The sequence below is a fragment of the Paroedura picta genome, chromosome 7 (genome assembly GCF_049243985.1).
Source record: "Paroedura picta isolate Pp20150507F chromosome 7, Ppicta_v3.0, whole genome shotgun sequence".
NCBI lineage: Eukaryota > Metazoa > Chordata > Lepidosauria > Squamata > Gekkonidae > Paroedura > Paroedura picta.
The window spans coordinates 123147341-123164884 of NC_135375.1; the positions used below are offsets into that span (position 1 = coordinate 123147341).

The 17544-nt window shown below is 45.9% G+C and overlaps 1 protein-coding gene across 3 annotated transcripts in view; it reads right to left on the bottom strand.

Annotated features, from left to right (window-relative positions):
• GSK3B (glycogen synthase kinase 3 beta) overlaps positions 1 to 17544 on the bottom strand; it is a 116279-nt gene that overhangs the window by 61941 nt on the left and 36794 nt on the right. For all 3 annotated transcript variants that reach the window (XM_077346294.1, XM_077346295.1, XM_077346296.1), the window contains exon 2: positions 15679 to 15872. In XM_077346294.1, coding sequence (XP_077202409.1) covers positions 15679 to 15872 — 194 coding nt within the window. The remainder of the gene's footprint in view (positions 1 to 15678; positions 15873 to 17544) is intronic.

Consider the following 17544-nt stretch of genomic DNA (forward strand, 5'->3'; position numbering starts at 1 on the left):
GTTCAGCCTGGAGAAAAGGAGTTGAGAGGGGACATGATAGCCCTCTTTAAGTATTTGAAAGGTTGTCACTTGGAGGAGGACAGGCTGCTGTTTCCGTTGGCTGCAGAGGAGAGGACACGCAGTAATGGGTTTAAACTACAACGATATAGGCTAGATATCAGGAAGAAAATTTTCACAGTCAGAGTAGTTCAGCAGTGGAATAGGCTGCCTAAGGAGGTGGTGAACTCCCCCTCACTGGCAGTCTTCAAGCAAAGGTTGGATACACACTTTTCTTGGATGCTTTGGGTTGATCCTTCGTTGAGCAGGGGGTTGGACTAGATGGCCTGTATAGCCCCTTCCAACTCTATGATTCTATGAAATTCAATCTCCCGCCCTCCCTATCCAGAGGGGAGGAATAGCTACCTGCCCATCCCTTAGGAGGAAGGACTGCTGAAACTAGGGGGTTTGCTCAGGGGTGGCAAAATAAAAAGTCACAGTCTTCTTCTCTGGTCCTGCATAGATTCTGAAGCTTCTTTGAAGGGACTGGGGTTGAAGCTGGCTGCGGATATGACTTGCAACCCCTGGAGCATGGGCAAAGCCATGGGTCCTGAATCAGCCATGGGTCCTGAATCATTATAAGATAGGACAGTTGAAGTTCTGAAGTGTGGAACTTGAACCTCAGGGCTTTTGCCATTCAGACAAGCTGCTCGGAATACATCCTAGGATCTGTGGGGGTTGGATCTGACAGTTCACCCATTGTGTCATCGGGAGATGGTGAACCTGCTTCCAACATCTGGTAAAGTACATCTTAGGAACCTGACGTGTGATGTGAGGCCCCTTTCCCTCCTGGCATCGAGTCTGGTGGTCTCCTTTGAAAGTTGCCAGGGGTATGGATCCTGTGATGGTGCCCAGGGCCTCCGCTGAGACTGCATCACGAATGGGAACAGACTCCATGGATTCTGCTGTGATAGCCACTGGATCCGCACTTGCTGATGAAGCTGTCCTCTTTCCTGGGACATAGATCATGCCAATGGAGGTACTTCAAAGACTGGAGACTGAACAGTCCGTATTGACGGCAAAGGTGTCTTTGGACACCAAGACAGGCTGATCTCGACTCCTGATAGCAAGCACTCGTGTCGAGGGGCCCTCAAGCTAGGAATCACTGCTGTTGACGTTTGACTCCAAGGGGAGGCTTGTTGGCGCTGAGATGGGGAGGGCTGTCCATTCCAGGAAACTGGTGAGGCTCCATCCCATCAGGATGGAGTCTGTTGATGTCACGGCAAGACTAAAATGGCGCCAATGTGACAGCGACTGAGCCAGACTGCAGTGGGAGCATTTTGCCTTTAGTTTTCTTCCAAGGCAGTTCCAAAGCCAATTTAGCAACAGTGGATTAGGCCTACACCTTTGGAGCTGGTGGTGTCGGTGTCAAATGGGCCCTCACTCCACTATCAAATTGGGGCCATATTTCCCCACTGGGTCTGGGGCACCTAGGGCTTTCTCCCATAAAGCAGTTTTCAGTCTTGTCTCTTTGCCCTCTCCGGCTTTAGGAGTAGGTTGACAGCATGCTGGACAAGTAGCCTTGTTGTGGATCTTTTTGGAGTTCTTTATGGAATTTTTGGAGTTCTTTATGGAAAACATCACTGGAACTCCTCTTTGAGGCCCCACAAAGCAAGCATCTCTTCTTCTCTTGGTGGTAAGAAGATAACTGGGGGACACATGACCCTTTGGGTGGGAAAGATCTTTGCTCTTAGCACTTCGAAACATCTTTAAAAGCTCAGAAGCTCATTTCCACAGCATGCCTGAAATCCTGCAGTCCCCATGTGAGCACAGAAGCCACAATAATTAAGGGATGGAGTTCCCAATGGGAATGGAGTTCCCAATATTACAACTCTGTATGAATACCAAAGCAATGGCCTATGGTCAAAAAAGCAAAGCAAAAGTCTTTTTCTGCCCACAGCCCCTTGCAACCAAACATCTCCAAATGAGAAATAAAAGAAATAAAAGAAAAAGGTCCCTTTGCAGATAAATTCTTTCTGATACCCCAGTCCAATGTCACAGAGCCACACAAATCACTTAATTCAATTAAAACCTAATTAACAGTTTAAAGAAGGAAGGGAAGTCCATGGTATCCACTGCACCCCCCCCCCCATGCAGCAACAGTTTGTGTAAGAATGTTTAAAAAGACCTATCTGAATGTTCTCCATTGTAATTTCTCTAGCATATTCCAGAATGTTTGTCTCTCTCACATTTTAGAATCAAGTTCCTATCAGAAGAGCCATGAAACATGGCCATCTATGGACAAGGCAGATGTAGAGTCCCCAGATACATACATTCATCCTCCCCCACCTCCCCAAAAATTACATTTTTTTTAATTTGCAAAGAAAGGAGCACTAAAAACCAGTCTGATAAGAACTGAACATGTCATTGTCTTTAGGAAGCACTGAACGTTGATTAGATAGGGATGTGCTAAAGCTAGCTTATTGGTACACAGTTTTACATCAGACCCGTTTAACATTCAAAGAAGCACTAGGCAAGGTTGCCCTATTTGGCCGTTGGCCACTGCAATGGAGCTGTTTGCCACGTACGGTTACAGGGACAGGCAGCAGGAGAAAACGAGGCAATCTCCATCCACAGCTTCTTCCAGAGGGGCTTCAAACCACCTGACAACCGAAGCACTGCAGAGGAAATGGAGTTTGGGCCCACCAGCAAGATTTAGATCACACTGTTTAATATCTTGGCTCCTCTCTCCAGTAGAGATCCAAAATGGCTGACATCACTCTCCCCCTCCTCCGTTTTTATCCTCACAACTACTCCGAGGGATTGGTTAGGCTGAGAGTGGGTGACTGGCCCACATTCACCCAGCAAGCTTCCATGACAGTGTGGGGATCCTAAACTGGGTCACTCAGATCCTAGTCCAAGACTACACCACGCTGGAGCTCGTTTTTTCTCTCTGATAAGATTAAAGATTCCTAGACTATTATTATGAATCAAGTTAATAGACTGAAACGGTCTTCTAGTTCTTGAAAAGCAGCAGCAGCCTGAAAAGAAACTCCCAAAATTATGATACAAGCTAAATCCATCTGACATTTGTGATTGACCTTGTTCCCATCGCAGCATTTCTGGGGTGTTTCCAACTATCCAAGTGTTCTCACATTAAAAATGATTAGGGCACGCCTGGTTTAAGTATTCCTTCCTTGTGCTTGCTCAATAAAGGAAAATAGGCAGGGCTAGGCAGAGTTTTTGCCCAGCAAAGATTGGCTCCTGGAGATTGGATTGACTGTACAGGTTTTTAAAAAGGTTTCTTTGTCAGGAGTTGCTGCAACAATTGTATTTATTTATTTGAGTTTATAGACTGCCCTCTTCGCCAAAGCAGACTCAGATAAGGTTCTTTACTATGTGGCTGAAGGTAAGCTGCAGCGGTCATTGTATGGCAAGCTCCACCCCCTATTGCAGCCATTTTCTGGTTGTGCCCACCATGATGTATCAGCATTCCAAAGATGCCCACAGGCTCAAGTGGGTGGGACCACAGGTCTACAACATCACACTCGGCACAACAAGAGACATTAAAGAATGTTCCCTTTAAGAATACCCATAATTATTCTGCTTGCTCTAAAACAGGGGTAGTCAAACTGCGGCCCTCCAGATGTCCATGGACTACAATTCCCAGAAGCCCCTGCCAGCATTCACTGGCAGGGGCTCCTGGGAATTGTAGTCCATGGACATCTGGAGGGCCGCAGTTTGACTACCCCTGCTCTAAAACAATAAGAAACTGATCATCCAGTGGTCTCATGCTATCTTACATAAGTCCAATACATTTTAAACCCATTTTGGCATGTTCCTAAAATGTATATAGAACAAGGACTGGTCAGTGAGACCACAGATATTTTAGTTTGGACAACAGTGACATTCTAACAGAGAGGCAGAAGGTAGTTAAATAGGACCTGCTGGATGGCATAATCCATACAGAATTCCATCCTTAGGCAAACCGTTCCACTACTGAACTGGACTCATAGAAGCCTAGAGTGGGAAGGGGCCATGCAGGCCACCTAGTCCCACCCCTGTTCAAGGCAGGATCAGCCTGAAGAATCCAGGAGAAGGATCTGTCCAGCTGCTGCTTGAAGACCGTCAGTGAGGGGAGCTCCCCACCTCCTTAGGCAGCCCATTCCACCACTGAACTACTCGGGCTGTGCAGCATTTTCCGCTGGTATCTAGCTGGTATCCATGTTGTTTAAACCCATTATTGAGTCCCCATCTCTGCTGTCAACAGGAATCGCTTCTGACACACTTTCAAATATGTTGTTGTTGTTGTTATGTGCGAAGTCGTGTCCGACCCATCGCGACCCCATGGACAATGATCCTCCAGGCCTTCCTGTCCTCTACCATTCCCTGGAGTCCATTTAAGTTTGCACCTACTGCTTCAGTGACTCCATCCATCCACCTCATTCTCTGTCGTCCCCTTCTTCTTTTGCCCTCGATCTCTCCCAGCATTAGGCTCTTCTCCAGGGAGTCCTTCCTTCTCATGAGGTGGCCAAAATATTTGAGTTTCATCTTCAGGATCTGGCCTTCTAAAGAGCAGTCAGGGCTGATCTCCTCTAGGACTGACTGGTTTGTTCGCCTTGCAGTCCAAGGGACTCGCAAGAGTCTTCTCCAGCACCAGAGTTCAAAAGCCTCAATTCTTTGACGCTCGGCCTTCCTTATGGTCCAACTTTCGCAGCCATACATTGCAACTGGGAAGACCATAGCCTTGACTAAACGCACTTTTGTTGGCAGGGTGATGTCTCTGCTTTTTAGGATGCTGTCTAGATTTGCCATAGCTTTCCTCCCCAGGAGCAAGCGTCTTTTAATTTCTTTGCTGCAGTCCCCATCTGCAGTGATCTTGGAGCCCAGGAAAATAAAATCTGTCACTATCTCCATTTCTTCAAATATGTAGTCGAGGGTAAATTGTGTAGGCTGACTTGGCTGTGGCTGTCATCTGCAAATGTGTTTGTAATCTGTATGTTATTGTTGGTTCTAAATTATTTTACCTTGCACATTAGTTTTTACCCCAATTAACTTATTCTGGCGCGTTCTTGCAATTTGTTGCTATGTTAGATACGAGACCAGTAGCACCTCTAGGCTGTGTGATCCACTACAGATGGATGCAGATCTCCTTCTTAGGACACAAGAGCTGTGCCCTTTATCAAAGAAGTCCTCCTTTACAGTTTTCTCTCAGCTCATGAACTAAACCGGACTCTGGATTCTTCTTCCAAAACAAATAATTTCCTAGAGAAGCAATGTTGGTCGGGAGTAGAGCAATTAGACTGAAGCACCATAGCCACCTTAAAGACCATCCAGGTCATTTCCGCACATCTGTAAAACTAGCGTTACGCCAATTGAATGGTGTAACGCTAAATAAAATTGCACCTCCCGGCCCCTCCTCACCTTTTTCCTGTCTCATTCTTCTCTGCCACCTTTTTGTGCTTCTCACCCTCCACATCACCTGCTTGAAATGGCAGAAAAGAGCAACGTGCTTTACACGTTACTCTCTTCTGCTTGTCAATCAAGCCAGGGAGCCAATCCCCTTTCTTCATGCTTTAAAAGTCCTGCAATGCCTGCTAATTTTTGAGATTCACCAACTAGCGCTTTAAAATGGAGGATGTAGCCGGCCGTTTACTACCCAAACACTGCAGGTTGGCGACGTCATATGGAGGGGCCGGAACATAATGACAACGAAAGGTAAGCATTTCACTATTTTTAGCACATGTGGAAATCCCCCAACCAGTTTCGAGAGTCAAAACTCTTTTTGCTAGAAGAGATTTTTTTTAATTCACAAAAGCTTACATACCCGAAGTCTCACTACTAGATTGGAATTGAACTGTTCTATTGAAGCCATTTGTTGTTACCCTCCATGAGTAAGTCAAAACTGGGGTGCCCAAAGATGTGGCCCCATCTTGTAGTGTGACCTGACCCCTTTGGAAGGATCACAACAAAGACTCCGAGCTGACACCCGCCACCATCCGGAAGTCTCTCGCTCGGCACCCAAGAAGCATCCCCCTGCAAGAGAAGGATCAAAATGTTGACACTCAGCTGGGAGTCAACATTCCGATTCTCACCAGCAGGGAAGCTTCTGGTTACATTTCTTCTTCAGTTTTCCATTTTAAACTAGCAAAAAAGGCAAAGAAAATTACAAAAGGAACACTTGTTGCAAAGTTTTGACAAAACCGCAAAAGGCAACAGACCGTCATTAACCTTTATAGTTTCACATCACCATAAATCAAGCACATCCTTCTGTAAGGTTATCCGACATTAAGTATTCATCCTCTGTAGTTCTACTTTAATATGGCATTTTAAACAGGAGAGCAATTTCCCACGCTCTCATAACCCACTCATTAACATTGGGAGCTGCATAGGATTTCCAATGAGACGCCACACACACATTGTCTTGCCGCAGTTCAGCAAATTTCTAGTAAGCTCTCTACCTGATGCAATGTAATGTGGCAGCCAGGAGATCAACAGGTAAAGCACAGCCCATCAATTCCTACAATGCAGGAGAAGATCGGGTGCTGTAAACATCTCCAAAGAACAGCCTGTTGAGTAAAACCTTATGCCCAGAATTAAACGTTGTTGGTCTTAAAGGTGTCACTGGACCCAAGCTTTGTCCCGTCGTTTCAAGTCAACACGGGTACCTGCCTGAAATAAGTGGCTGATACACCCGTGCTCGTAATCATTTCCAAAGATCTTTTTGATTAAACATTTCACTCCAACTCTCAACGTATTTAGGGGGTCTGAATCGCTCCATTCTCATCAATAATGCATACATCTCCAAAATTCAGCCCTTGAGGGAACCAATAATCAGCACTTCAAGTGTATTTTTAGCTCTCGCTATCCTACTACTTCCTTAACAAGGTGCTTATCACATATCCGATTCGTAGCAATTGGGATTGCATCTCTGCTGACCTGATGCATGCAGCCCTTGCAGTGGAACAGCAGCCTTGCATGCCATCCACTGCAGGAACCTGCTCTAAGTCCCCCAAGTAAAGGGGGGACGGGAGACTCTGGGCCTCCCTCAAAATTGCCCCTGTTCTGATGCAAGCAGTTCCTGCAAGGGGAAGGATGAATGTCAGTTGTCACCATTCCACCCCACCCCACCCCAGGATTAAGCAGCACACTCAGCTGCAGCAGTGTTTCCGAAAGAGCAGCTGCTTGCTCACCAAAATGTCCTTTGTCCTAGAGGCCTCTGCTGTTCCTTCCGAAGGGAGCCAAACCAGAAAACCATTTCAACCTTTAAGCCAAACGAACAGAGAAAACACAAAAATGTCCGGGGTGGCCTTAGCTGCCAACTGCTGGTCTTGATCTGGAAGGCACGGGTTAAGAGCCAAGATCCTGGGTCCATGGATTCTCTTCCCTTCCTGCGCAGGTCTCCCCACTTCTTCCCTTGCTTCAGGTAGGAGGGAGAGTGCTCTGCAGGAAGAGGCAGCAATGGACGGCCATTGTTCCCTTCCTATGCCCTCAAGCAGCTTCAGGCCTTTCTCTGCTTCAATCCAGCAACACAGTTCAATAACATTACCAAGATCATCATGTCACCAACAGAGAAATTCCAAGAGGGGGAGGAGGTCAGACAGGCAGCTCTGTCCTGACCCTGATGAGAAAGTTCTCAATTCAAAATTATGTGGGTCACAACAGAAGATGACCTACTTAGCTCTGGCCCAGATCCCCAAAGGCCCACATAAGTGGACTTAGGCACCCCATGGTTACAAGTACAAAACTCTGCTCTCATCAAAGGCTTGGCATGCAGACGGTCCCAGTTCAAGCCTCGCCTTCTTCATTTCAAAGGATTAGGTAGCAGGGGATGTGACAGACCTCCACTGAGGGCCTGGAATGCCACATCAGGCTTTCTCAACAAGGTTTTCGTGAGACCCTGGGCTTTCCTGACAGCCCCAAAAGGGTTTCCCAAATGAGTGGGAGTTAATTAATTTTTGATATATTTTTTAAATGTGTTCAACATTGATTGGGTGAAATGACTATATATGATCACATGGCCCTTCCGCCCCACCACCAAATGGCCAATGCTGGGTCTGGAGGGGGTGGGAAGGGGAGGGGCCGCAGGTGGGTGTGTCCACACCTCTGCTTCCCAATCACATTCTGCCTGATCATGCCACTTCTGGGGTTTCTTGAAGCCTAAAGAATGTCTCAGGGAGTTCTCAATTGTAAGAAAGTTGAGAAAGGCTGGAGTAGCTACTCCTGATTTTGATGGACCGAAGGTCTGATTCAGGGAGTACTTCTTAAACTCTATTGCATTGCCTAATACAAGGGTAGTCAAACTGCAGCCCTCCAGATGTCCTCCAGGGACAAATGCTGGCAGGGGCTCATGGGAATTGTAGTCCATGGACATCTGGAGGACCGCAGGTTGACTACCCCTGCTCTACCCAACCAAGGCTATAGTGCATCCCCTTCTATTAGCAGCGACAGCATCGTACTATTGACAGTGCAATGGTATCCATGTGTACAGCTATACACAGAAGGTTAGTTCTTATATGCCACTTTTCTGTCCCCAAAGACAGGGGTAGTCAACCTGTGGTCCTCTAGATGTTCATGGACTACAATTCCCATGAGCCCCTGCCAGCATTTGCTGGCAGGGGCTCGTGGGAATTGTAGTCCATGAACATCTGGAGGACCACAGGTTGACTACCCCTGCCCAAAGAAGTCTCAAAGTGACTTACCCTTCCCTTTCTTCTCCCCGCAATAGACACTTTGTGAGGGAGGGAAGGCTGAGAGAACCTTGATATTACTGAAGAAGAAGAGTTGGTTCTGATACGCTGCTTTTCTCTACCCGAAGGAGTCTCAAAGGGGCTTCCAGTCGCCTTCCCTTTCCAGTCCCCACAACAGACACCCTGTGAGGTGGGTGAGGCTGAGAGAGCCCTGAGATTACTGAAGAAGAATTGGTTCTGATATGCTGCTTTTCTCTATCTGATTGAGTCTCAAAGGGGCTGACATTCGCCTACCTGTGAGGGAGGTGGGGCTGAGAGAGCCCTGAGATTACTGAAGAAGAAGAGTTGGTTCTTATATGCAACTTTTCTCTACCCGAAGGAGACTCAAAGCGGCTTGCATTCACCTTCCCCTTCCTCTCCCTACAACAGACACCCTGTGAGGTGGGTGAGGCTGAGAGAGCCCTGATATCACTGCCTGGTCAGAACAGCTTTAACAATGCTGTGGGGAGCCCAAGGTCTCCTAGCTGGCTGCATGTGGGGAAGCGCAGAATCAAACCTGGCTGGCCAGATTAGAAGTCTGCACTCCTAACCGCTACACCAAGCTGGTACTAAACAATATTAGACTGTATAGTGAGCTTTTGAGATCTGATGTGATTGGACTATACTATACCATTCCACATCTTTCTAGCATACTAGAACCATAGGCTTCCCCTGGAACTATACTAATCATGCCATGCTAAGCGGAGCTGCACTCCTTGAAGTCCACTGATGTTCATCCATCCATTGGTTCAGTTTGCAGGCAATCCACAAGTTGCCATAAGTGCTTTTCAGTTCTACTTTGCCAAATAAATAAGGGTGTTTGCAGAATGCTTTCAGTGCTGAAAGTGCTTCACATCCCATACCATCGTCATTTTAACAAGAGATGATATCATCATCATCATCATCTCCACATTGCAGATGGGAGATGGAGAGTCATTCCTAAGGGTACCTAGGCTGCTTTCACACAAGGGTATGTTAATTTACTGATTACTTCCACCCCATTATATCTGAGGAAGGGTGCGTGCACACAAAAGATCATGCCTGGAATAAAACTCTGTTGGTCTTAAAGGTGCCCCTGCTGGATTCTCAATCTGTTCTGCTGCTTCACACCAACACGGCAACCCACTTGAATCTAGTTTTCCAATGAAAGAACACAACCTTGGTGCCTTATTTTTGATGCTTTCAGTACTGCTGTAACCTCCTGCTTGGCATTTGGGTTCACATTATGCTATTGTCCCTGTAATTATAGCCTCTTAATCTTTATAATAGCTCCATTTTGTTCTATGACATGTTTTTAAAGACTATGCCTTAATAGACGTTTCTTTTTAGAAACCGGGTCAGTGAAAATGGAAAACGCAATTTAAATTTTTCTTTTTTGAAAATTGGTTGTTTATCTTGGCAATTTAAACTGCATTGCTTTTTATCCATCCATTCACCTTATAACCAATCAACTAATAAGCAGATCATGAAATCAAAGTTCTGAAAGAACTAAATCATGGTCTTCCCACAAGCTATATGGGGGGGGGGGGCTGCATCCTATAATGAACTGAGGTTTCTCCTGCTTCCAGTTGTTCAGCCTCTCAAATATGCTAGCTTCATGTTTTTAACAACTCTGAGGAACAGATGAGAAATGAATTAAACAAATAAAATGACCCACAACCATAGAGGAATTATTTTTAAAAACAATGGAAGCAGCAGCTCCAAATACAATCCTGTGGCCACACAATGCCCAACAACCCGCAAGGAGCACATGCATCATCTTCACCGGGAAGAACTCCCTGGTGCATGACTCAAGGCCATACTGTCTGTGTCCCCCTTTCAACCTTCTCATCAAGAGCTTTCAAGGAAACATATCTGGAAGTTATTTTTCTCCCCTGCACAGAAGAGTGCCCTACATTAAAACAATTCTAGATAAAGTAACTTTTACCATTATTCCTCAGTCATAAGTTTTGACATATTTGTCTTTAGCTTTGTAACCTGTTAAAATCTATTTAAAGTCACTTTTAGAAATACAATTATGGTAATACTCTTATCTTAAAGAAAATGAAATCTAAATTTCAAAACTTCAAGAAAGGAGAGGTGAGCACAGGCTTTCTCAACCAGGGTTTCTTGAAATCCTGGGGTTTCTTGACAGCCCTGGAAGGGTTTCCCAAATGGGTGTGAGTCAATTAATTTTTATAATATTTCAAAATTTTGTTAAGCGTTTATCAGGTGAGATGACCTGGGCCCCCCTCCCAAAATGGCCAAGGACAAGCCTGGAGGAGGTGGGAACGGGAGGGGCCCCAGGTGGACATGTATACAGTTCTGCTTCCCAACCATATTCTGCGTGATGGCGCCACTTTTGGGGATTCTCAAGGCCTGATGAACGTTTCGGGGGTTTCTCAATGGTAAAAACGTTGAGAAAGACTGGGCTAGCAGAATGGTCATCTAAACAAGCATCAGACACATTGACCTGCTTCCCACAGTGGCCAACCAGATGCCCTGAAGAGCAGGGCAGACAAACTAGCACAAAGTCTGGGGCCTTCTCCTGATTTTGCCTCTTAGCACTGGTCTGCAGCAGTTCACTGCCTCTGAATAGAGAGATCCCCTCTACTCATCATGCCTAGCAGTCACTGATGCACCTATCCTCCATGAATGGTATTGCCTAATGCTCATAACCAATACTATATCCAGTGGCAGGGAATTCCACAATCTATTTACTTGTTGGATAAAGATGTATTTCCCTTTTGTGCATCCCGAATCTACTGCCCACTGGGTAACCTTAGTTATTGTTGTATTATAGGAAAGGGGGAGGAAAAGTTCTGTTGACTCACTTTTTCTATCCCATAAGCCTCTCTCATGTCCCCATTAGTTGCCTTTTTCCACAATCAAAAAGCACCAGTCTTTTTAGCCTTTCCACAAAAGAATGGTCCTCCCACTCCCGAATCATTTAGGTTGTCCTCTTCTATATTTTTCCCGCCTCTGAAATATCCTTTTTCAGTCATGCTGAACAGAACTTTACATGGTATTCCAAATTAGGCTGCACCAGTTCTGCATAATAGCACAGCCTATCTCAACTTTTTCAACATTGAGAAACCCCTGAAACATTCCTTCAAGAAACCCCAAAAATGGGACCATCGTTGAGAATAAGGTTGGAAAACGTAGACCACTCCACCTAGGGCCCTTCCCCTTCCTACCCCTTTCAGTCCCATCACTGGCCATTTTGGGAGAGGAGGGCAGGTCAACATGACCATATATGGCCATATCAATCAATCAATCAATCAATCAATCAATCAATCAATCTATCTATCTATCTATCTATCTATCTATATATATATATATATATATATATATATACACATATATACACACACACACACACACACACACACACACACACACACATATATATACATATACACATAATTCATTCAGGAAACCCTTCCAGGGCCATCAAGAAACCCCAGGTTTCACCAAACCCTGGTTGAGAAAGGCTGCCACAGAACACTGGCTGTTTTAATTTCCAATCGCTTTCCTAGTAACCTCAGCCCTTTACATCACTACAGCATACCAAATCAAAATTTTCATTAATATAACTATTATATCTACCCAGGGAGTGGCGGGAAATAAATCAAATAATAATAATAATAATAATAATAATAATAATAATAATAATAATAATAATAATAATAATAATAATAATAATAATAATAATAATAAATCCTCAAGCCTCATTACCTCTCTATCTGGGCCAGTTCAGATCCAATCAATAGGAATTTAAAGTTAGGATTTTTGGTTCCTAGTTGTATACCTGTGCCAACCCTAAACCTTGTTTCTCACACAGTTACCCACTAGCCTAATTTAGAGAGAGCTCCTCCTGTAGAGCTTCAAAACACACCTTGGTTTTCATCATCATCATGCTAAATAATCTGGTATCAAGCACTACCTCCCAATTCTAAATAATTTACAAATGAAATAACAGTGGTCCAATAGCAATCCTTGTGTGGAGTCCCACAAGGATTGCTACTGGACCAATGTTATTTCATTTCTAAATTATTTAGAACTATATTTAAAGCCCGTTGTGCTTGTAAATACAACGGGCGCTAGAAAGGGTGGATGGGAGGAGAGAGTTGTGTGAATGAAGAAGACAGATCTGCAAGGAGGGAGAAAAGAAGGGAAGAATGCAGAGGGGGGTGGAAGGCAGGAGTAGGGTAAGGAGGTGGGCCAGAGGTGGCAGAGTTAAAGAGTGAATGGAGAAGATAAGGAAGAAGGTAGCAGCAGATGGAGAGGAGTGAGGGCACAAAAGAAATCAAAAGATAAGGGTTTGAGAGGGCTCCTTGCCCCCGCCCAGCCCTGGCAGTGGCGTGGCCCCCCCAGGGTCCCCCCCTCCCCCAAAGCCTCGGTGCGGTCTTCCTGCCCGGCCTAGAAGCACACCCAGGTGTGCTTCTGGGCCCGGTGGAAAGGCCTCCTTCCCCTCTCCCCCCCCCCCCCGACGGTGGCACAGCCTTTCTGCTGGGCCTAGAAGCGCAACTGGGGCCTTTTCGAGGCCCCGGGTGTGCTTCTGGGTGTGGGGGGAAGGCCTCCCTACCCCCCCTACCCCCCAGCAGTGGCACGGCCTTCCCGCTGGGCCTAGAAGTTTCTGGGCCCGGGGAGAAGACCTCCTCCCCCCTCTCGGCCTCGGCGCGGCCTTCCCGCCGGTCCTAGAAGCACTCCCGCTGGTAGTCTTCGAGTCCCCGGGTGTGCTTCTGGGCCTGGGGGGAAGGCCTCGCTCTGTACTCACGCTGTCGCGCCTGGCCGGCCCCGCCCACACTCCAGCCACTTATCCCTTAATCAATTATTTATACTACTCCCCGAGCGGTTTAAAGATGTTCACTTTTCTCTATTACCCTGAAATCTGGTCTGAAGGAAGGGTTGCTTTAATCCTGTCCTTCTCCACTTCTCAGGGTTTAGTCACTTCTATCCTGACCCCCCCCCCAAAGAGGAACCAAAGCGACTTACAACATTCTTCCCTTGTCCATTTTATCCTCATAACAAGCCTGTCACATAGGATAAGCCAACAGTCTGTGACTTGCCCAAATTCACCCACTAAGCTTCCATGGCAGAGCTATCACATGAGCTATCAGACTATATAGACCAGGGGTAGTCAAACTGCAACCCTCCAGATGTCCATGGACTACAATTCCCATGAGCCTATGGCAGGGGCTCATGGGAACTGTAGTCCATGGACATCTGGAGGGCCGCAGTTTGACTACCCCTGGTCTAGACAGTGTGGAATTGTCCACAGCCTTAGCATTAGACAAGCAAGTCCCTAAGGCTGCAAGAGAGGTTGCCCTGTATCTCCTCAAAACAATCTGCTGAGCCTTTCACATATTCTCAGTTTAACTCCTTCGTGCTCAGTAATGGCTCTTCCGACATACCAACACTAGAACGCTAACTTCCGCAACACGGAGAAAGACCATTCTGAGTAAAAAGGTTGGCAGCGCTTGGTCCAAAATTAAATGTCTTCAATGATTGCAGGTGTACAGAGTGAAAGAAAGAAATCCACACTGAGAACTAAAAACTAAAAGTTTATATGTTGTCGTTCTCTTTTTAACTTGAACCTGTGCCCCACCTCGACTCCTCTCAGAATATCATTGTGTTGGGACTAGGCTTGTGCACTTTGGCTGCCGAAGCGTACAAGTCTAGATGGGACCCCCCCACTCTTGGAACTACTGGACTACAGGCTCACTCTTTTTGGGAAACCATATGTCCGAAGACATGAACAGAGCTCTCTCAATTTTGCAGGCTGCTTAGCAGACAGCCTTGTTTAGAGAGGGGTTTGACAGATACTAAGCAGCAAAGAACTATGTTGGCGGATGGAATAGCAGTTGCTGGTATCAGCTATGTGAGCTGCTGTTCTGGTCTTTAACCTTTTTGTTCACGAGGTTCATGTTGATTTGAAACTCACCCTCTGTCACAATATGCAGGGGAAATGCAGGTTACAAGAGTTTGAATACATGGGAAAGTAACTACGTAACTCTTATGTAACACTCCTAAAGCGGTCTGACACAAATCAATTTAGAAGACTTCTATGAGAGAAATGATCGGAGGGAATTATGTATGTGGTTTTAGGGTTTTATTTTACCTGATATGTTGTAAGCCGCCGTGACTTGGCTGGCCAGGAGCAGCAGCCATGTAATTCAATCAATCAATCAGAGGGAAGTGGAAGGAGGAAGTCAGGGATGGGGGACGTAAGGCAACTGGCTGGCCACTGGACTGACAAGCAAGCCGGTTGGAGGAGGAGGCACCTGGGGGCGGGACGGCCGCCCTGAGTGGGTGTTAAGTGCTGAGTGGCACTTAAGCCATGAGACCAGCTCCTCCTCCAAGGCCTTACCAGAAATATATTATGTGGAACATATAAAGCAAGTACTAGTAGGAGTAGTTTGGCATCAGAGATTAAAGGAAAAATTTCAATTAAATCACTCCTGTTGACAATATAAAACAAAATCCTGTAAACCATTAGCCTGTCAATAAAGCCCTTATGCAAATTCTGACTCTCTCTGAATTCTTTGTTGATTTCCTGAAAAGCGGAGTGAAGGTAATTCCTTCCTCACGGACTTGATGATAAAGAAGTAACACTTCTTTTTTCTCCCACTTAGTGACTCACCAGCACGCATTCCGTATTCAAATCAGGATGTTCTTCCTGCTCATTTTGTACAAAATCACAATGAAACATCAATGCAAACAGTGCGGCGCATGTGCGCACACGCACACACATTTGATCAGTCTTGATCATTTATCTGTTCTTTGGCTTCTGTCCTTTCGACCTTAGTAGTCATTGACTGATTTTTCGCGAGATTTTATAATTGCATCTATTTATTTATTTGTTTGTTTGTTTATTATGTTTATATACCGCCCTCCCTGGAGGCTCAGGGCGGTTAGATCATGAGGACAGGAGGCAAAGAACCAATATCACGAATATCACGACTTTCCAAAAAATTGAGTAATCTCTCACCTTAAATCTCTTGTCCTGCAGCACTTTCTTAATGGCAACCAGCTCTCCCGAATCGCAGAGTTTGGCCTGATATACGACACCAAAAGATCCATTTCCAATCACCTTGGTGTCTGTGTAACTAACTTCTTGAGGCCTGTCTGGGCCCTGTCCGGGAGTTGCTACCACCGTTGTCACTTTGCTGCCATCTTTATCTCCTGGAAACATCAAAAAACAAAGCGAGGTAGTTAGCACAGATAAATCCGTCTCTGGGCAGAGCAATATGAAAGAACAAAGAGGGGAGCCACTCTGAGCTCAGTCCCCAGAGGCAGATCTCAACTAGCAGCAGGGATACATGTCCCCCGGTGCACGTTCCTCAACCCAGTTTTCCCTCCACCCAGGAAGGAGAGACATCCATCTAGTTCAAGGTTAGAAGAGCAGTTTCCTGTTCACCCAGACTCAAAGCTCAGCAGTCAGGGCATCTGCGGTATAATGCGAGACGGCTTTTGGTTCGGAGGCAAGTGAGCTCTGGAGCTAATCAGCCATCACACTATTGTGAGGCTGGGGGAAGGGGAAACTCTGCATCATTGATTTCCTTTTAACAGCAAACTGCAGGACAGCAAAAACGGGTGACTCCAGCTAACAAGGTAGGAATTGCAATGTGTTTTTTTTTTTTGGGGGGGGGGGTTATTAAGCTATGCAGGAAGCTATTATTTTATAAATAAATTTCAATAGAAAGCCCTCTTCCCTAATGGCCCAATGCAAACTGAGCTTCCAGGAGAAACGGGACACTGAGCTTTAGTAAAAAGGGAAAAGAAAACAGAGGGTGTGGCAGCTAAATGTTTCTTGCCTTGACAATCCCGTGGCATCGTCATATGTGACAAGATGGCAAAACAAAAAAGTTGGGAAACGAGGGCTCTTGAGCAATGGGCGTTGCTAATAAGACATCTACAAGAAGCATAAAGGCTTAAGAAACTGAAAGTTTAAAAAAAAAGTGAGTCTATCCCTACTTGGCTTCCAGAAGAAAGTGACAACTTCAGCTTCAGAAGGTGGCCTGGAGGGGATCCTCTTTCTGCTGAGCTCCTTCCCCTCCTCAGACTCTGTCCTTCCCAGGCTCCAGCCCAGATTCTCTGGAATGTCTCTGAGTCCAGGGTTGGCAGCCCTTCCCCAAAAGGCTCAATCTTTGGGAGACGGGAAAAACCTTCTCCTGCTTGCTCCTGGACATGGGATGTTCTACTACTTGCTTCTCTCTTTCTTTTTCCCCATCTGTCTTTCTCTGTTATACACTTTACCCCCCCCCACACACACACACACACACATTTGAGAAAAGGTAGAATGCTCCTAGGTTTTTAAATAATAGTACTTTTAACATCCTGGTTTTAATCACTTTAAATTTTAGATTTCTAACAGCCTTTCTCTACTTCTTTACCACTGAGAACCCCTGGGATATTCTTCCAGCTTTGAGAACCCCCAGAAGTGGTGCGACAGTGCAGAATAGGGCTGGGAAGCAGAGCTGTGGCCACGCCCACCTGGAGCTCCGCCCCTTCCCACCCCCTCCAGGCCCTTCACTGGGCATTTGGAGAGGGCGGGCAGCCTGACATGACCATATATGATCATATCACCTCATAAACGTTTAACAATTTTTAAATATATATATAATTAATTAACTCCAACCCATTGGGGAACCCTTCCAGGGTGGTCAAGAAACCCCGGGGTTCCACAACATCTTGATCGAGAAAGCCTGGTCTAACTGAACTGTATTATTATGTTTTAACTGAACGCGTTTCAATGCTGTAAACAGCCCTGAGCCCTCGGGGAAGGGCGGCATAGCAATTAAATAAATAAATAAGCAAGAAGCCTGGCCCTGCACAGAAGAATGCCCAAGACTTT